Source organism: Sphaerodactylus townsendi, linkage group LG02 (genome assembly GCF_021028975.2).
Source record: "Sphaerodactylus townsendi isolate TG3544 linkage group LG02, MPM_Stown_v2.3, whole genome shotgun sequence".
NCBI lineage: Eukaryota > Metazoa > Chordata > Lepidosauria > Squamata > Sphaerodactylidae > Sphaerodactylus > Sphaerodactylus townsendi.
Window position 1 is genome coordinate 171,847,977 of NC_059426.1, and position 20,453 is coordinate 171,868,429.

At 47.6% G+C, this 20,453-nt stretch overlaps 1 protein-coding gene across 1 annotated transcript in view; it reads right to left on the minus strand.

Annotated features, from left to right (window-relative positions):
* Positions 1–328: 328 nt before the first annotated feature.
* Positions 329–20,453, minus strand: part of LRRC9 (leucine rich repeat containing 9) — an 87,291-nt gene continuing 67,166 nt past the window's right edge. The window contains exons 24-28 of the mRNA XM_048484661.1: positions 18,500–18,568; positions 15,873–15,998; positions 5,898–6,075; positions 2,107–2,278; positions 329–911 (exon numbers count right to left, since the gene is read on the minus strand). Coding sequence (XP_048340618.1) covers positions 2,109–2,278; positions 5,898–6,075; positions 15,873–15,998; positions 18,500–18,568 — 543 coding nt within the window. The 3' untranslated portion in view covers positions 329–911; positions 2,107–2,108. The remainder of the gene's footprint in view (positions 912–2,106; positions 2,279–5,897; positions 6,076–15,872; positions 15,999–18,499; positions 18,569–20,453) is intronic.

A 20,453-nucleotide genomic window follows, 5' to 3' on the forward strand; every position in this document is an offset into this window, starting at 1 on the left:
TCAAATGCCTCTTTCTCCTCTTCATATTTCAGGAAAGTCATGGTCTTCTTAAACAAATTATCTTTTATTAATGTTTCCCTTTTACATCTAGCCTCTTCCAACCTATGCGGAACGAAAGTTACCGACACTTCTTCCGAAACCCTTAAAGCAAAACTGCGTTAAGAAATAAAAATACGGATTTAGCAAAAATGGAGAATTCGGATCTTCTCATTAGCAACGACACAGTAAGTCTAGCATAGCCCTGGATTGTTTCTTTGCAAATCCACTGCTAAGTACTCCCCGTATACATAATCGTGAGGTTAAAACTAATGACAAGAAGGATCGATTCTGCAATTCTGCGGTGATTTTATTTGCAATGCAATCTTCGGGATGGTCAGACTGAGCAGAGGAAGAGAGGGAGGAGGAGGAGGGGAAGGTTGATTAACCTTTTCCTATGACTCTTCTGTCCAAAACTGCATTTCTCCCAGCTGTGTTTTTTTGCATCCTTCCCCTCACGGGAGGGCAATGTCTTGGAAGGTGGTGGTGGTGGTGGGGAGATCAGGATTTCCAATGTTGAGCGAATCTGGATTCTGGGAAAAGCTGCTTTACAACAGAATAAAACCACACTCCAACGATTGTGCGAAAGAAGAATTGCAACTGATTGCCTCCTGTCATTTGTGTTTATGAGCAGAATTTCCTCCGGAATACTTTTATCACAAAAACTAGGCACGTTTCATCAACTGGAAGAAACCCGATTGGCTCTTTAACATTTCAAGGCTGTGATCTGTGGTATAAAAATGCGAAACGGGGAAAAAAATATCATTCTGTGGCATAACTCAAATACAGGAAGCGACCATTCCGGGTACATTCCATGTCTAACTAGCGTCCCAGCTATTGACACAATCGTTGGTCTGGAAGAGCTGTCCAGTCTCCTGAAAAAGATAGACAGTCAAAGTCAGAAGCTGCAAATTATGAATTCAAACCTGAGAGGTGTTGTTGAATACTTATAGCGTAAAGACAGTGGCCCCTTCCTACAATGCACGGGTACAGCCCAGCTGGACAGTAACATAGGGTGTTTTCCCACTTACCTTAAGCCCCGTGCTACTCTCCTCAAGTAGCGCGGGGTCACCCAGCACTCCCCACTACAGGGGCGGCGACAGCGCAGCCGCCCCAACGCTGCCGCTGTCGCGCCCCCTCAGTGCGTGTAATTCCTGGCGCCTTTTGAAACGGCGCCTTTTGATGACCCCGCGCAGAGCGCGGGGTTGTCGGGAAGCCCGGGTGTGCTGGGAGTTGCGCGCAGCAACCTTTGGACCAAGGTAAGTGGGGAAACGCCCATAGACTGAAAAGCTCCATTGCGAATTTCGGTTCACACGGTCCTATCCACCCATCATGCTTTCTTAGGAGCCTCCAGCTAGGGCAGGGGTGTCAAACTTGCAGCCCTCCAGATGTTCATGAACTACAATTCCCATCAGTCCCTCCCAACACGAGCATTGGCTATACTGGCAAGGGCTGATGGGAATTGAAGTTCATGAACATCTGATGGGCCACGGGTTTGACACCTATGAGCTAGGGATTCTAGGCAGAGCCTGGCAATTAGTGGGAGGGATGCAGGAGGGACATGGGTGGGGCACAATGCCAGGTGTGGTGTTAAACCACTTCTGGCAGTAGCCATATTGGTCTTAGAAACTATCTTAGAAACTAACAAGATTTTCAAGGCGGCCGATCACCCACCTGCACTCTGGCATGAGGTGGGACTGGAAGCGCGTCCCATTTCTTCTTGACCCGCGTGCACTTCTCGCTTCCTGTGAATCAATATCCCTGAGACGACGTTGCCTATTTTATTCTATTGTCCTAAATATCTCGATTTTAGACCTGATTTCCAGGGTATCATTTCCTCCTCTACTAAGGAATTCTATGCCTAACATGGTTGCTTGTTTTTTGTTCAATAACAGCTCAACTGAGGTTTTGGAGTGGGTCGCCAAATTCCTGGGAAAGGTTTTGGATTGTTGATCCATCTTGGATTTCAGATGATTTATATTGTTCTTGGATCCCATATTTTGTATTTATTGATGCCTATTAAAGGTTTGAGTGTGTGTGTATGTATGTATGTATGTATGTCTCTCATACCGTCATTTTTCTTGTTGAGAAAGCAGGCTTAAGTTGTTTCGGGAAAGACCACTCTGCGACATCCCGTGGCCCGGAAGAGCAGCTGAGGCACCTTTGGTTTGCCGGGTAGCTATTTCTGCATGGACATTCCGGGGATGGCTTGTTCCTAGTCCTGCATTCTTAGATTTCCTAGCTGAAAGGGAAATCACATAACTGACAGTGTTCAATCTTAACCGTCTAGATCAGGGGTCTGCAACCTGCGGCTCTCCATATGTTCATGGACTACAAATCCCATCAGCCCCTGCCAGCATGGCCAATTGGGGCTGATGGGATTTGTAGTCCATTAACCTCTGGAGAGCCGCAGGTTGCAGACCCCTGGTCTAGATCAAGGGAAGGAAGGTGATGGATAGAAAGTACTACTGGACTCAACTGTGTCGGTCTCTCAGGTACTACTGGACAGACGTAACAGCTAGATTTGAGTCCAGTAGTACCTGAGAGACCGACACAGTTTTCAGGGTATGAGTTTTTCGGGGTATGGCTCTTTAAAGTTTTTGCCCCCCCCCCCCCCAATTTTGTTGGACTCAAATCTAGCTGTTCTACTGCAGTCCAACACAGATACTCTTTGAAACATGCCACAGGTGGCTAAATCAGAATACACCACATTCTATTCTGTATCTCCTTCTTCCATTGGACTTCTTCCATTAGACTTCTTCCATTGGATGCTTTATTCCATTGGATGATACAGAGTCCACAGCCAAAAAGTTAATAACTGTATCAGCAATATAACAGACTGCTGTATAAATGTGGGAAAAAAACCTTCCTATTTTAACGAACTAATAAACTTATATCAATCGCAATTTTTAACTCTTTGCCTTAATAGCAAAATTGAGACATATATTCATTAAGTACATTCAAAATAATAAAAAAAACTGAAAAGTACCAATCAGGTTATACATATCTATAAAGGACAGAAGCACACAAAACAGGTCTATGTAGTCCATAGGCAGAAATAACGCTCCCAGTTGGGGTTTTCTTGATTTTCTTTGAAATGTCCGTGTTTTGAAATATGTTTCCTTTGAAATGTCCGTGTTTTCTTTAAAATTTCCTAGCAAGTTGCGAAATTTAAACTCAGCTGTCTACGTTTGAGAACTATTCAGTTACTACAAAATTGGTATGCATTGCAGGGAACTACTAAACTTTAAATTTTCTCCTGGAACCAAGCGATATGTACAGATCATAAATTTGATGTTGATTTATAGATCTGAATCAAATGACAATAGTCTCTGAGAAAGAAATTCTTGAGACAAGTGGAACCAGGCTACGGACGGTTTTTTGTTATTTTGAATGTACTCAATGTAACAATTTTGCTATTAACACAAAGAGTCAAAATTGTGATTCATGTAAACGTATTAATTGATTTAAAATAGATTTTCCCCCACATTTATACAGCTATCTGTTATATTGCTGGTACAGTTTTTTTTTACTTATTAGTTCTTTCAAAGATCCTTCTCCCCTTTCCCTACCTCTCCTCTCCTCTCCTCTCCTCCCCTCCCCTCCTTATCTTTTTCTTTTAAAATAATCTTCTTTCTTTCGTTCCTTCCCTTTCCTTCCTGCCCTCACCCACCCCCCTTCATGGATCTTCCCTGCAGTGGTTTTACTTAAATCAAACGATCCAGTGGCAGGTGATCCAGTAGGCATTGCAGTCCAATGGCTGCGATAATTTCATGTTACTGATTTTGGATTCAGATGTATTTTAGGGAATGAGCATTAAAGTATTTACTTGCATTGTTTTAAGTGAGGCTGTTAATCATCGTGAGCCTCCCAGGGAATGGCGATGAAAAAAAGACTAATAAATAAACAAAACGAATAGAAACCAATCCCCAAAAATATGGCCCAGGATGCCTCGCAATCTCATAATCCTCCAGGCGCAGAAGGAAATTCCTGGAACATTACTCTGAAGAAGGGTAGGTGCTGCCACAAAAGTAAGAATTGGGGAAGGGCTGTGGCTCTGTGGGTAGAGCATTTGCTTGGACGGCCAACGATCCCAGGTCCAATTTCCTGTTGAAATAAGTGAATTCTGCATGCCTGGACAATGGGGGGCGCTATGAGTCTCTAAGTATCTCTAAGTCAGTGTTTTCCAACCTTTTCAACATCAGGGTACCCTTGACCTCACTCTTCATATCTCACGGTACCCCTGCCATCCCCCCACCTTCCCCTCCCAGTGCCCCTGCTTGCCACCCCCCCCCCACCTTCCCCTCCCAGGGTGAAGGGAAGCACGGGGTGTGTGCAGGAATTGACTGCTGACCTTGCGGCAGGCCCTGCCTCCTGGGTCAGCTCCATGTCCCTGCTGGCGCTGGCGAGAGACACCACAAAAGTGAGGGGGGCCGGTAGTGTTGCCGCGGTACCCCTGGGACATGCTCACGGCACCCCAGGGTACCACGGAACCCTGGTTGGGAATCGCTGCTCTAAGTTGTTATTTTTTGTTTGCCTGGGGTCTGCCCACCAACTTCCTGCTTCTTCGCCCTGCAGCCATTCCCCTTTCCTTTGTCCTAGCACACGGTTGTGCCATGATGGTCTCCTGGCTCTGTGGAACTTCCCTACAGGGCCACACATGCTTGCATGCACAGGATGGCACTTTAGGTGCCCACTTGTATAGGGAGGTATATTCTTTAGACCAGGGTTTCTTTCTATCTACCTTTCACCTGAAACAAAGCTGTGGACTGAAGATACTTGAACAATTGTAAGTGTTTTTCCTTCTACACTTATCTCTCTGGGAGAGTTTCGTTTGCTGCACTCTGCACAGAGGGCTGCTGGGCCGATCCACAACTAACTAACTCCAACATCCCCAGCATCTCTAGTGGAAAGGATCAGGTAGAATGTGATTGGAAAGACCTCAGACCCCAATGAGTCACCATCAGTCTGAATGGACAATATTGACCTTACTGGAGCAAGAGTCAGTATAATTGTGCAGGGGCGTAATGAGTGTGGGCCCAGCGAGGGCTCCTGCCCTGGGCGCCAGTTGCCTTGGGGCACCCTGGCTGCTGTCCCCCCTCTCTGGATGGAGCTTACGCTACTGAGTAGTAGTGTGCGAGAACGAGAACTTGGGGTACGAGTAAACAGTAAATTAAATACGAGCAGTTGGTGTGATGCAGTGACAAAAAAGGCTAATGCGACCTTGAGGTGTAAGCGTGTAACAAAAGGGGCATGACATGCAGATTGCAAGAGGTGGGGGGGGGGGCACAGTTTGACGGCATGCCTGGGGCACCATTTTCTGTAGATACACCCCTGTAAGTATAAGGCCATTTCATGTATGTTCAACTGGAGCATCCACCACCCAACATTTTTTCATTCTACTGAGAGAGGGGAATGCACTCTATTGGCAGACAGACCAATCAGAGGCAATTTGATAGCACCGTAAGAAGAAAAAGAGTTTGGATTTATATCCCACTTTCTCTCCTGTAAGGAAACTCAAAGGGGCTTACAATCTCCATTCCCTTCCCACCCCAACAACAAACACCATGTGTGGGGGGTGAGGCTGAGAGAGCTCCGAAGAACTGTGACTAGCCCAAGGTCACCCAGCTGGCATGTGTGGGAGTGCACAAACTAATCTGGTTCACCAGATAAGCCTCCACAGCTCAAGTGGCAGAGCGGGGAATCAAACCTGGTTCTCCAGATTAGAGTGCACCTGCTCTTAACCACTTCGCCGCTGCTGCTCTGCCCCTCCCCCCCTCACTTCCCTAAGAAATCTCTGGATCATGGCAAAGCACCATCGGCATGAGATAAAAGTATGTCCACGGTTGACTTCTGCTCACTTTTGTTAGTCTCGCTCCCTGTAGCGTCATCAACCGCCTGGGGAACAGCAAACTCCGGCGCATATAAATGGCTGACGCCACCCAGCAGACTGGTTATCCTCATGGTACAAGGCTTCGACGCCGCGCTTTGCAGTCCAGGAAACATGCAGTCGATCGGCGAGTTTGCCGGAGGCACGGCCTACATGACAAGAAGATGAGGCAAAAATAAGCAAATTTCATTACTTGGGTATGGAAATGTGGTGCAAAACAGAAGAAAGCGAAATCCCACTTTCCTAGGGAGCAAACCAGGGCTTGGGTAAGAAAAGAGTGACTTATGGGCTTATGCATCTGAGCTATCCTAAATAGAATGGTAATTCCTTCCCGCACCCAGGTAACATGGGACCCTAATGTTACCCAAGGTGGAGACACCGTCTCTCAATAGAGTGGGGAATATTAGCTTACAGCAGACTGCGTATTAATGTTGCGAGAGGCTGGGTAAGGAATCTTTAATACCAGTGTGTACAAAGATCAGCTCTCAGAAGAAAATCCACAGAGAAGGATTATAATGCGAATTTGACAGTCTTAAATATAGGGATAAGGGGTTTACAATCACTTGGCTCAATGCAGCAAACATGCACACACAGAGTTCCTAAGATACAGATTGGTTGGAAAATAGATTTGGAATAGAGAGAGGTTTGGATTTAGAAGAAGAGTTTGGATTTATATCCCCCCTTTCTCTCCTGCAGGAGACTCAAAGGGGCTAACAATCTCCTTGCCCTTCCCCCCTCACAACAAACACCCTGTGAGGTAGGTGGGGCTGAGAGAGCTCCGAGAAGCTGTGACTAGCCCAAGGTCGCCCAGCTGGCATGTGTGGGAGTGCACAGGCTAATCTGAATTCCCCAGATAAGCCTCCACAGCTCAGGCGGCAGAGCTGGGAATCAAACCCGGTTCCTCCAGATTAGATACACGAGCTCTTAACTTCCTACGCCACTGCTGCTCCGTATGGGATAAATGAGTAATACAGGTATGGGATAAATGGGTAATACGGCCTGATTGCAATGTGAAAAAGATCCAGGGTTCACAGCCAAACAGCAAGCATTGGGTTCCAGGGAGCAATATGTTGTACACAGCAACAAAGATGGAAAGGTGTCAATGGCACTGGGCAATTGGCTCTTTGGAGGGTAGGATATTTAGGTGAAGGACTACCTTTGGGGGATGTCAGGACAACCTCTGGGAGGTGTCCGGATGGACTGTTGGAAAAACAATCGAGTGCATTGTAAGGTGGTCAGAGGAAGTTAGTTACAGAAGGGAGTATCTGGGTTACGATCAGAGGTGGGATCCAGCAGGTTCTCACCAGTTCCCGAGAGTGGGTTACTAATTATTTGTGTGTGCCGAGAGGGGGTTGCTAATTGGGTCTGCTTTTCCGTCAGAAATTCCATTAGGTCCAAAAATCATAAAGTCCTGTTGTTTCCTATGTGGCTGGTTAGCGAAGAAAACGGGATAATTCTCCCTGTTGGGCTGTTTGAAAAACATGTTTTAGAAATATGGTCAAGTTCCTTGTTTAAGGAAAGTATCCTTCTTTTGATTTCTAGAAACAAAATTAAGTATTTGAAAGTATTAAGTATTTGACAGGCAGTCAATGAGAGGAGAAGTCGTTTCTGTTGGCAGTAGACGATAGGACTTGCTATAATGAGTTTAAATGATGGACAGAAAGATACCAGCTGGAAATTAGGAACTTTTTTTTACAGTAAGAGTTTTTTACAGTAACCGAGAAATTATTAATGCCCCGCCCCCGGAATGCCCGCCCCCGCCCCCGGAATGCCCCGCCCAGCCCCATTGGCGCTACGCCACTGTTGGAATCCCACCACCATGGGAACCTGTTAATAAAATTTTTGGATCCCGCCACTGGTTACGATAAACAGGGGAGGCCATGACATCAGGAGTCTTCTTGTGGCTGGAAATGAGTATCCATTCAGCAGGGCTGCTGTATCGTGTTGAGGACACATTCTTCCTTGGCTGTGGAGCTGAAAAGGTGCTGGTAGGGCAAGCAAGCCTAGAGCCTGAGAACAGGAAAACAATTCCTGGAAACTTCTTGTAGGTAGACCTGGCCAGGCTCCCCATGTCTGCAACTCCAGCATCACCCTTTAGGGTGGCACGCCGGCAGGGATGCTTGTGAATAAGCACACCCCCCCTCCCATGCTATGCCAGGGCAATATGGTCACAGTAACATCACAAGATGTGTTCCACTAGACCAGTGATGGTGAACCTTTTCGAGACCGAGTGCCCAAACTCAGAGGTGGGATCCAACAGGTTCTCACAGGTTCCCGAGAGCAGGTTACTAATTATTTGCGTATGCCGAGAGGGGGTTACTAATGGGTGACTTTGCCACCTGATTTTTGCCTTAGTTACGCCCCTCCTCTCAGCAGTAGTGCGCAGAACTTGAAGCAGTCTAGCAGGAGGTGCACCGGCGTGCGTGGCAGCCTGCGCCTGCGTGCATTTGTTTCCCGCCCAAGGACCGGCACAGCGGCTGCATCCTTGCCACAGCCCCGCCTGGGAATGCCCCGCCCCCGGAATGCCCAGCCACGCCCCCATTGTGCCCCGCCCAGACCCATTGGCGCTGCCTCTGCCTCTAGCCCTTGCAGCTGCCGGCTGAAGTTTAGGCACTAGGCACTGCTGCCTGGCTGGGCCAGTTGTGAGCAGTCCGCTGCTGTTCTCCACCTGCGGTTGCCTCCGGGCACTGCAGGGCTTACTTTCTTCCAGTGTCTCACTGGTCCATGTGGAGACTGCAGACACCTCCACGGGAATGGCTGCAACCACCCAAACCTGCCAGGTACCAACCGGCCTCTCTCTGTCTGGGTTTATCAAACTTTCCTCCTTCTGGCATTCAAAGGCAGGGCAGTTGCAAGCAGAGGCTGCGGGTGATGTTTGGTAGGAGGAAGGCAAGGAATGTGCATGAGAGGGACCAACGGAGCTTCCAGCCCTGGGACAGTATCAGCAGGCAGGGAAAGAGGTTTCTAGGATCACACTTCACAATGGTAGAAGAGTTTGGATTTATACCTCACCTTTCTTTCTTATAAGGAGACTCAGGGTGGCTTACAAGCTCCTTTCCCTTCTTCTCCCCACAACAGACACCTTGTGAGGCAGAGGTGGGATCCAGCAGGTTCTCACAGGTTCCTGAGAGTAGGTTACTCATTATTTGTGTGTGCGGAGAGGGGGTTACTAATGGGTGATTTTGCCAAGTGATTTTGGCCTTAGTGACGCCCCTCCTCTCAGCAGTAGCGCGCAGAACTTGAAGCAGTCTAGCAGGAGGTGCACCGGCGTGCGTGGCAGCCTGCGCCTGCGTGCATTTGTTTCCCGCCAAGGACCGGCACAGCGGCTGCGTCCTTGCCACAGCCCCGCCCAGGAATGCCCCATTCCCGGAATGCCCGGCCACGCCCCCGTCGTGCCCCGCCCAGCCCCATTGGCGCTACGCCACAGTTTGAATCCCACCACCATGGGAACCTATTACTAAAATTTTTGGATCCCACCACTGTTGTGAGGTTGGTGGGGCTGAGAGCGTTCCAAAGAAGAGTGACTAGCCCAGGGGTCTGCAACCTGCGGCTCTCCAGATGTTCATGGACTACAATTCCCATCAGCCCCTGCCACCATGGCCATGGTGGCAGGGGCTGATGGGAATTGTAGTCCATGAACATCTGGAGAGCCGCAGGTTGCAGACCCCTGGGCTAGCCCAAGGTCACCCAGCAGGAATGAAGGAGTGCGGAAACACATCTGGTTCTCCAGATAAGCCTCTGCCACTCAGGTGGAGGAGTGGGGAATCAAACCCGGTTCTCCAGATTAGAATCCACCTGCTCTTAACCACTACGCCATGCTGGCTCTAGTACACATAAGAGCCATGCTGGAGAAGATCAGAGGGTCTCTTCTAATCTAGTCTAGCAGAACACCAGATTCAGCGTTTCCAAAGGTGCACGCAAAAGGCGCTTACGCTGCGCAAAGAGGAGGGAATTTTGGCAGAGATTCCATTCAATTTGCAGCCTTCCTGGGCATCCCCTGCTGTTGGGGGCTCCTTAAACCCCCTCCCCCATCCCTGAGGCTTTCTGGGTGGTGTCTGAGGGAAAGAAGGGAAAGCAGGAAATATCATTTCAGAGACAGAATGGGTCTTGGCTTTTCTTTGGGTCTAATCCTGCGTGCGAGAGCCCCATGGCGCAGAGGGATAAGCTGCAGTATTGCAGTCTAAACTCTGCTTGTGACTAGAGTTCAATCCCGAAGGAAGTTAGTTTCAGGTAGACGGCTCAAGGTTGATTCAGCCTTCCATCCTTCCGAGGTGGGTAAAATGAGCACCCAGCTTGCTGGGTGTTGTGTGGACAATTGGGGAAGGCAGTGGCAAACCACGCTGTAAACATAACCTGACTAGTAAATGTCATCACATGACTTCACCTTATGGGTCAATAATGACCCAGTGTTCACCCAAGGGACTGACTACCTTCACCTTTAATCCTGGTGCATCCCGTGATCAGTTTAACCTCCAGGGAAAGATAATGTCTATCAGGGCAAAGCTGCCTGATTTGGAGAAGAAGAAGAAGAAGAAGAGTTTGGATTTATATCCCCGCTTTGTCTCCTGCAGAGGAGACTCAAAGGGGCTGACAATCTCCTTGCCGTTCCCCCCTCACAACAAACACCCTGTGAGGTAGGTGGGGCTGAGAGAGCTCCGAGAAGCTGTGACTAGCCCAAGGTCACCCAGCTGGCGTGTGTGGGAGTGCACAGGCTAATCTGAATTCCCCAGATAAGCCTCCACAGCTCAGGCGGCAGAGCTGGGAATCAAACCCGGTTCCTCCAGATTAGATACACGAGCTCTTAACCTCCTACGCCACTTGGAGAACAGCCCCAAACTGAGAATTATTTGATTTGTTGGAATCTATTTACTCCTCTAGGATGGGGCGAGTAACCTATGGATTTTCCACCCCCAGGCCCCCAAACACCCTCAGATGAGGCTGACGCCAAGAAGGTGCTAATCCCGTCGCTCTGTATTGTGCGAAAGTTCTTGTGCAGGTTAACGCCACAAAGCATTATACTTGCCTAAAAAGACACTTAGGGAAGAACGGCTTGGATGTCACGGAGGAAACCGGAGGGGGGCTTCGGTCCTTCCACTTCAACGACCTAACGTGATAATGCCCCAGTTCTGTTCTGCCCAACGAGGTAGAAGAACTCCAGCGTGGCCCCCTCTGCGAAACCCAGGCTCCCGCAGCCGAGAGAGCCCTTCGTGCGTTCCCCTCCCCGCGGCTGCGCTAATGCAGCCGTGTCTTTTATTCTTTAAGTGATGTCCGACTTACAGAAGCACAGGTCAGTTTGGAAATAAACCATTGATGACACACAGATGCTAAATCCGTGAGCACTCAGGAGCCTTGTATACAAAGTGCCACGGCTTCAGGTGGCACGGGGGAAAAAACAGCATCCGTTTTGCGCTGCAACCCGCTGAGGGGTTTGCATGGGGGGGGGGGGGCTACCTCTGCTATTGTAAACATGCAAAGACTTTTACCCAACCCGTGTTTGCTTAAAGCGTATCACAAACTGGTACATTTTTTTTTCTCCAGCGTTTTCTCCAAGGAGTTGACCTGCAAGACGTGTGCAGTGGCGTAGCGCCAACAGGGCTGGGTGCGGTGCAACGCCCCGGGTGGAGCAGCGAAGGGGGTGTGGCGGGGGCGTGGCATTCCGGGGTGGCGCTACGGCGAGGGCACAGGGTGCACACGCGCCCCGGGCGCAGTTCCCCCTTGCTCCGCCTCTGGACATGTGTTTCTCCCTTGCCCATTTTATCCTCACAACAACCCAGTAAGGTAGACAACCCTGAAAGAGAGGGGCAGGGCCACGTTTGTCGAGCTTCATAGCTGAATATGGATCTGAATCCAGATTCTAGTCTGATACGTGAATTGCTGTATCACGCAGGCCTTGATTGAGACCCTTGCAAATCAAGAAAACTGCTCAATATTCAAAGCTCATCTTTCTATCAAAATTGTAATGACTATGTGAAGAAGAAGAGTAGTAGTAGTAGTAGTAGTAGTAGTAGTAGTAGTAGTAGTAGTTTGGATTTATACTCCACCTTTCTCTCCTGTAAGGAGATTCAAGGTGGCTTACAAGCTCCTTTCCCTCCCTCTCCCCACAACAGACATCTTGTGAGGCAGGTGGGGCTGAGAGAGTTCTGAGAGAACTGTGACTTATCCCAAGGTCACCCAGCAGGAATGTAGGAGGGGGGGGGAAACACATCTGGTTCACCAGACAAGCCTCTGCCGCTCAGGTGGAGGAGTGGGGAATCAACCCTGGTTCTCCAGATTAGAATCCACCTGCTCTTAACTACTACACCGTGCTGACATACACAAGGATGTGTGAGTAGCTGAGGAGAGAACAAAGTGGAAAGAAACTGCTTCCTCCTGCAGCAGTGTGTCTTTTAAACATTTTTTTTTCATGGTAACCCATTTCGACAAACAGAAAAATAGACGGTTTGCACTCGCTATGCAAATTTGGAAAACCAGTATTATACTATATTGGATGAAGATAGATTAAATGTATGTGATGTATTGTATACTGCATGGTTTTGAATTTACATTAGTATATGCATTTTCTTGGTGACACTGTGTAGTCCCCCCCCGTTTTGGCTGATTAAGGGGAAATACATTTTCGGGTTGAGACAGCAAAGATCTTGACACTTCAAATTGTTTAAGCCCTCCCCAGTTCTTTTCCCCATTTCCCGTGGAAGCCCCGCCCCCAGGGCCAGGTTCTTTCTACCTCAATCTGGCCCTTCCTCCCTCCCAGAGGCCCTCCCCCACCACGACCACCACCCCATGTCATGCCTGCCTCCATTGGCTCCTGCCGGCAGCCCTGCAATGTACTTCTGGGGAGGTTTATTTACTGCACTCAATGTCACACTTCTATGACTGAGGAAAAGTCTGTATTGACCAAATATCCCTATCAAAAGGAAGGAAGGGCTTACAGGAGCAGCAGTGGCGTAGGAGGTTAAGAGCTCGTGTGTCTAATCTGGAGGAACCGGGTTTGATTCCCAGCTCTGCCACCTGAGCTGTGGAGGCTTCTCTGGGGAATTCAGATTAGCCTGTGCACTCCCACACACGCCAGCTGGGTGACCTTGGGCTAGTCACAGCTCTTTGGAGCTCTCTCAGCCCCACCTACCTCACAGGGTGTTTGTTGTGAGGGGGGAACGGCAAGGAGATTGTCAGCCCCTTTGAGTCTCCTGCAGGAGAGAAAGGGGGGCGGGATATAAATCCAAACTCTTCTTCTTCTTCTTCTTACGTTCTTATGTTTGTGTGGAAATTCTGCAGAAGCAGACAATTGTCTTATTTCGTAAACTGCCTCGAGGGGGGTGGGGGGTGGAAAGTGCTGTCAAGTCAACAACAAACTTATGTCAGCCCAGTAGGATTTCCATGCCAAGACATGAACAATCTCTGAGAGGCAGCAGAAGGGAGCAGAACAGAGAGCAAAAGGTGAGCTCTGGTTTTTTTTTAGGGTCGTCCTTAAATCTTTAAATACAAGTCTTTAACTGTGTGTTTTTTTTGAGGGTTTGTGTGCACGGCCCCTTCCGCACACGCAAAATAATGCGTTTTCAAACCACTTTCACAACTGTTTGCAAGTGGATTTCGCCATTCCGCACAGCTTCAAAGAGCACTGAAAGCAGTTTGAAAGTGCATTATTCTGCATGTGCAGAATGAACCCATGTTTCTGAGGGCTAGTGTTTTGGGGTTTTTTTGAGGGCTTGGGAGGACTTTTGTGAGGTAGATGGGGCTGAGAGTGTTCTCAGAGAACTGTGATTAACCCAAGGTCACCAGCAGGCTCCATGTGGAGTAGCGGGCAATTAGACTAACAACACATAGCAGGGAAAAGACGAAAAAGAATCAAATGAATAAATAAGGAGGGAGTAGCGGGGAATCAAACCTGGTTCTCCAGATTCGAGTCCACTGCTCTTAACCACTATACCACACTGGCTCTCAGAGCTGTTCTACCAGGTGTACAGTTGAGGCTACTAAGAGAGCAGCAGTGGCGTAGGAGGTTAAGAGCTCGTGTATCTAATCTGGAGGAACCGGGTTTGATTCCCAGCTCTGCCGCCTGAGCTGTGGAGGCTTATCTGGGGAATTCGGATCAGCCTGTGCACTGCCACACACGCCAGCTGGGTGACCTTGGGCTAGTCACAGCTTCTCGGAGCTCTCTCAGCCCCACCTACCTCACAGGGTGTTTGTTGTGAGGGGGAAAGGGCAAGGAGATGGTAAGCCCCTTTGAGTCTCCTGCAGGAGAGAAAGGGGGGATATAAATCCAAACTCTTCTTCTTCTTCTTCCACAACTGGCCTTCCTCCTCCTTTATTCATATGATTCTTTTTCGTCTTTTCCCTGCTGTGTGTTGTTAGTCTAATCGCCATAGGATCTGGGCTGGGTTTTCAAGCCTTCTATCATATTCATTGATAAATTGTAAGGTTGCTGCTTAACCTTGGAAGGTTTCCTCTGCCAAGGTTGGCGCGCAGCCCAGAATTGGGGAGTGTTTTCGGTATCTGTAAGTTTCCAACTCTTGTATCTTCTGCGTGTCTGTGTGAAACTGTTTCAATGCAGTTTTCGGATGGGAACTGCAGGTGTGTTTATCTAACTTTGGCGGGAACTGGGAGGGGAGCCCGTAAAAGCGGCTGCTTGTTCACTGGGAGGCCAGTTCCCGCATTGCTTGTGATTGACTTAGAAGGCCAGATCAATAAAGAACTCCAATGTTACTTTTGGCCTGGACTTTGCTAGTTCCTTACATAAATACTGAAAACCACCTTAAGCCTGAGGGGAAAGGCGTCATATAAAACTAATTTTTTCCCAATAGTTTTAAAGAAAAATTTTCCACAGAAAATTACAAAAACTAATAAATTAGTTAAATAAGGTGTTGAAGTCAGTGTATATACCCTGGGGAAGGAGGAGGGGTGTGTGTGTGTGGGGGGGGTGAATATTCCACTCCCCATGTGACGAAATGGCCACTGCCCGGGGACATTTGTCCCCATATGTCCCCCTGTATGGTACACCTCTGCCTGAACTTGTTGCCTGTCAATCTCATGGAGTGACCCAGAGTCCTTGCTTGACTGGAGTGGGAAGAGGACGTTCTCTCTATCCATCTTTCGTACCCTTGCTCCTGAAAGACCACAGCTAATAAAAGGAAACACTTCTTCACGCAACGTGTGATTGGTGTTTGGAATATGCTGCCACAGGAGGTGGTGATGGCCACTAACCTGGATAGCTTTAAGAGGGGCTTGGACAGATTTATGGAGGAGAAGTCGATTTATGGCTACCAATCTTGATCCTCCCTTGATCTGAGATTGCAAATGCCTCAACAGACCAGGTGATCGGGAGCAACAGCCGCAGAAGGCCATTGCTTTCACCTCCTGCATGTGAGCTCCCCAAGGCACCTGGTGGGCCACTGCGAGTAGCAGAGAGCTGGACTAGATGGACTTTGGTCTGATCCAGCTGGCTTGTTCTTATGTTCTTATGTTCTTAGCTGCAGCCACAAGAAAATTCAGATGCTCCCTTTTATTCCTCCGGTTCGGAGTTCCCATGATCATCTATGGGACCCCCTCTCTGGGAGGGTTTTAATTGGGGTATTGTGGGACATCATCTTTGTTAATTTTATCGCTGTGTTTTAATCTAATTTTAATGGGGTTGTTTGTATGGGTTATTGTACACCGTGTAGAGGAAGTTATGTTGTACACCGCTCAGAGCCCTCCAGGGGTAGAGCCGTATAAAAAACCCATAAATAAAAGAATGAATGAATGAATGAATGAATGAATGAATGAATGAATGAATGAATGAATGAATGAATGAATGAATGAATGAATGAATGAATGAATGAGAGGCAAGTTCACAATCATTCCAAACAAGAAGAAACGGGAAAGAACATGCGCAGGCAGAGATCTGTTTTCGACCCTCCCCCTCAACAGGAAGAGGCCCGTACAGCTGTTAACTGTAATAAGTGTGCTTTACTTGCTGTTCTAATAATTGGAACTCGGCTCTTGCCCTCTCTTCTGCGCTGATTGTTACTCCATCCACGACTTGAAGGCTGGGCAGGCGGAACACGAGCAGGGGGCGGTGACAGATTTTGCGGGAGACCTGGAAAGTGAGAAACGTGGGTGAACTCGAGAATGAATGATCAAGCTCTTTTGGTTCATGCCCTTTCCGGAGGTTCTAGCTCAGGCCCGACTAAAGATGGCAGCCAATCCAGAAAGAAGCTGGAACTGGTCTAAGGCCAGAGACCTTGTGGAGGATCCTTGAGAGAAAACTCAGAGGGCAAAGAACAAGTTTTCCACTCGTCTCTCAGACAGCCACTGGTTTGCAGTCACTGTTATCCTGGGTGGCTTAAATTCTGGTGGCCATGGGGAAAGGCACTCTGTACATGCTAACAGGCATTCTCATTCGTTACAACAGCACAAGAAAAGGGCCCATGAATTAAGTAAAAATTCAATTCCTGCTTGCAAGCCCCTGCTACCTCTCCTCTTATTTATTTAGGATACTTAGGTACCCCTACCTTTTTCTTGAATAATAATAATAATAATAATAATAATAATAATAATAATAATAATAATAAGAAGAAGAAGAAGAAGAAGAAGAAGAAGACGAAGAAGAAGAAGAAGAAGAGGAGGAGGAGGAGGAGGAGGAGGAGGAGTTTGGATTTATACCCCACCTTTCTCTCCTGTAAGGAGACTCAAGGTGGCTTACGAGCTCCTTTCCCTTCCTCTCCCCACAACAGACACCTCGTGAGGTGGAGAAGCTAAGAGAATTCGGAGTGAACTGTGACTAGCCCAAGGTCACCCAGCAGGAATGGGTAGGAGTGAGGAAACAAATCTGGTTCACCAAATAAGCGACTGCCGCCCACGTGGAGAAGTAGGGAACCAAACCCGGTTCTCCAGATTAGAATCCACCTGCTCCTAACTACTCCACCATGCTAAGTTACTTGTAAACACCATATGAAGAACTCAGTCGTTTGGTGCTGAGCCTCAGAGGTGGCAACTGCCTTACTGGGAAATCTCAAGGAAACAAGAGATGACCGGGTTGTCTCCCTTTACAAGATTCCCATTAAGTGTCTCGCAGCAGTTTGCTCCAGGCAAGGTTACAGACGGACAGGAAAGCTCATTTCTCTCTGCATATGCTTTTATTTATTATTTATTTATTTTATTAAACTTTTATACCGCCCCATCCCCGAAGGGCTCTGAAGGGCTCTTTCCTGGAAGGGCTCTTTCCTGGAACCCCTGCAGTGAAAAGCAGCTACAGCCTGCCAACGTTTCACAGCAACTTGTGCACGCGCACATAGACAAGCCTGCGACGTAAGGAAAACGATAAACAGTGCTTCCTATTTGTGCTGTTAAAAGGATAACCGTATTACCCCATATGTCCCAACTTGCTGGTGGTTCCCAGCCCCTCAATGATGCGGCTGGCCTCCACGTGGGCCAGGACTTTTACAGCTCTGGCCCCGGCCTGGTGGAACACCCTTCCTCCAGCTGTCCAGGCCCTGCGGGATCTTGGTGAATTCCGCAGGGCCTGTAAGACTGTGTTGTTCCACCGGGCCTTTGGAGTGTCCAGCCGCTGATGATGTGGTGCCCCCTCTCTGCTCTCTGCTCTTTGCGTTGTTTACATCAGGGTAACCCTCATATTGAGGGGCCCGCCGTTCCTCCTTTTGGGGGAAGGTTTTAAATGTGGGTTTTTCTGGACGCCTCTTATTTATTTAATTATTACCGCTGTTTATGTGAAGTTTTAGAAAGTTTTATTGATTCTTAATTGGATGGAGCTTATGTTATTTGTTTACTGTGTTGTATGATTTGCTCCTTTATTCAATATTGTATGATTTTATGTTGTACACTGCCTGGAGCCCTTCGGGGATCGGGCGGTATAGAAATCCGATAGATAGATAGATAGATAGATAGATAGATAGATAGATAGATAGATAGATAGATAGATAGATAGATAGATAGATAGATAGATAGATAGATAGATAGATAGATAGATAGATAGATAGATAGATAGATAGATAGATAGATAGATAGATAGATTGATTGATTGATTGATTGATTGATTGATTGATTGATTGATTGATTGATTATTTGTGGCCCACCTTTCTACTGAGATTCAAGACACAGTGCAATGCAATAAGACAATCAATAGGATGGGATATCCAATAAGCAATGCTGTACCATTTTGGGAAAAACTGTCATTTATTTAGAACATTAATGATAGCCAATGCTAACAGCCAAAAGCTAGCTGTAAAATAGAAAGCAATAGAGAACTAGAATCAATGCCCTTTGACATACTTCGTCTCTCTGTAGCAGAAGAGATAGCTGATAAGCAGAAGTGCTGAAGCGGCTTTTAGAATAGATTACAGGTATCTTTGTATGTTTCCTAATAATATCTTTCTTTGACACTTTTAAAATAGACAAAATAAAGAAAAACCATCTATTAAAGCTGAATCTTATGTGCTTACTTAACGCTAGTTATTATAACCGGCATTAATCACCTGTTCAATTTGAACATAGAACAGAGTGTAGCAGTTACCAGATAAATAGGTAACAGGACACGGATGCTTACATGTAACCTTAAGAGGAAAACAAGAGTATACTCACTGGATTTCCATATACTGATAGCTCTTTAAGGCAAGGAAGACAGTCAAGTTTTTCCAGTTCAAAGAGATCCTGCCCCAAGATTAAAAAAACAACAACCCCAACATGAATTCCAGAATTTGGTAAAACTTACTAGGAAAATTATTACAAGTCACCTGCAGGGACTTATTCTAGGGAGTTCTCCAGGGATCATCGAGGGTCTATTTTATTTCAAATTTTAGATTTGCAGTTTGGAGTAGGTCCGTTTCTTGCTGAATTTGGCTTGGGAAATATTTGGAGGTCTGGGGCGGTGCTTGGAGATGGCAAAATTCAGAGGGGACTGGGAGCTCAGGAGCAGTGGTGGGATTCAAATAATTGAACAACTGGTTGTTTACCAGCACCATTTTAACAACCGGTTCTGTCGAAGTGGTGCGAACCTGCTGAATCCCACCGCTGCTTAGAAGGGATATGATGCTGAGTTACATTTCCAACAGGGTGACTCGTCTCTGTAGTCTGGAGAGGAGTCATCATTATGGGAGTAGTCCAGGCCTACCTGGAGGTTGGCAACCTTAAACAGTTGGAGGAAATTAGTTTTATTGATTTGAGGTGGGTTTTTTTAGCACACTGTTTCCCATAAAAGGATTCCAGACAGCCTCCTCAGCATGAATGGAAAGCCCAGCTCATGGGTCTAAACTAGGCTGACCAGACAGTCCCGCCTTAAAACAACTTGTCCCATGTCCCGCGGGTTTTTTCAAGTGTCCCGGGTTTTGGAAGGCTGCCGCACTGCCTTCTGGGGCGCAAGGCAGTGCGGCAGCCTCCCACGCGGCCGCAGCCTTCTGGGGCGCTCCCGTTTCCCGCCCTGGGAGCGCCCCAGAAGGCAGTGCGCTCCTGCGGTCGCACGCGCATGTGCATGTGGCCGCAGGAGCACGGCCTTCTGGGGAGCTCCCGTTTCCCGCCCTGTCACAGGGCGGGAAACAGGAGCGCCCCAGAAGGCTGTGTGTGGCTGCGCGTGCATGCGGGCGTGGTCGCCCACCCGCCCGTCCCGGTTTGCAAAGGTGACCATCTGGTCACCTTAGTCTAAGCAGACATCTTTTTTTCATTTGGGCTAGGAGGAGGCCTCCCCTGTTTATCCACATAGGAGGGGGAAATACCAGCGCTCAGCCCCAAATTCCCAGGAAACTGAAGAGGGGCAGCCAAAACAGTCCCCACATAGTAGCACTGGAAGATTTCTCCCTATTGTCTATGGTAAAGACAATAGAGACTAGATAAGACAGACCTAGACCAATCTCTTGGATGTGACACCACATTCTCTCTGAATTCTGCCTTCCCCAAGCACAGCCCCCCCCCCCCCCCCCCCCGCCAATCTTCTGGCATTTGGCAAGGCAGTGGTGGAGTGAGGCACTTTCCAGGTTGGAAGCAGTTTGAGAGATTTCTCATGCTACATCCACCATTGGGCAAGAAGGGGACAACTGTAGTGAATTGTGAATGTAGCCCACAAAGTAACCTTTTGGTCCATTGGTCCAATGCCCGCCCCCCCCTCTTCTGTTCTCCTCTCTGTTTACATCTTTTTATGGATGGAGCCAGCAGTCTTCCCCTTCAGGGAGGGTTTTAAAATGGGTTTTGCTGGGCGCCTCGACTTAGATTTCATTTTTTGTACTCACCGCTGTTTTTAATGGGGATTTAGGTAATCTATTTATATTGGAATCTGATGGTTTAGTTTTGATTATGTTTAGTTGTATCATGATTTAACTTTGTTGTACACTGCCCAGAGCCCTTCGGGGATAGGGCGGTCTATAAAACTAAACAATAAATAAATAAATAAATAAATAAATAAATAAATAAATAAATAAATGAATGAATGAATGAATGAATGAATGAATGAATGAATGAATGAATAAATAAATAAATAAATAAAAATTTCATAGTTATGGTTTTGAAACCAACAGCAGCAGAACAGAGGTCGGAGCAGGCAATTTCC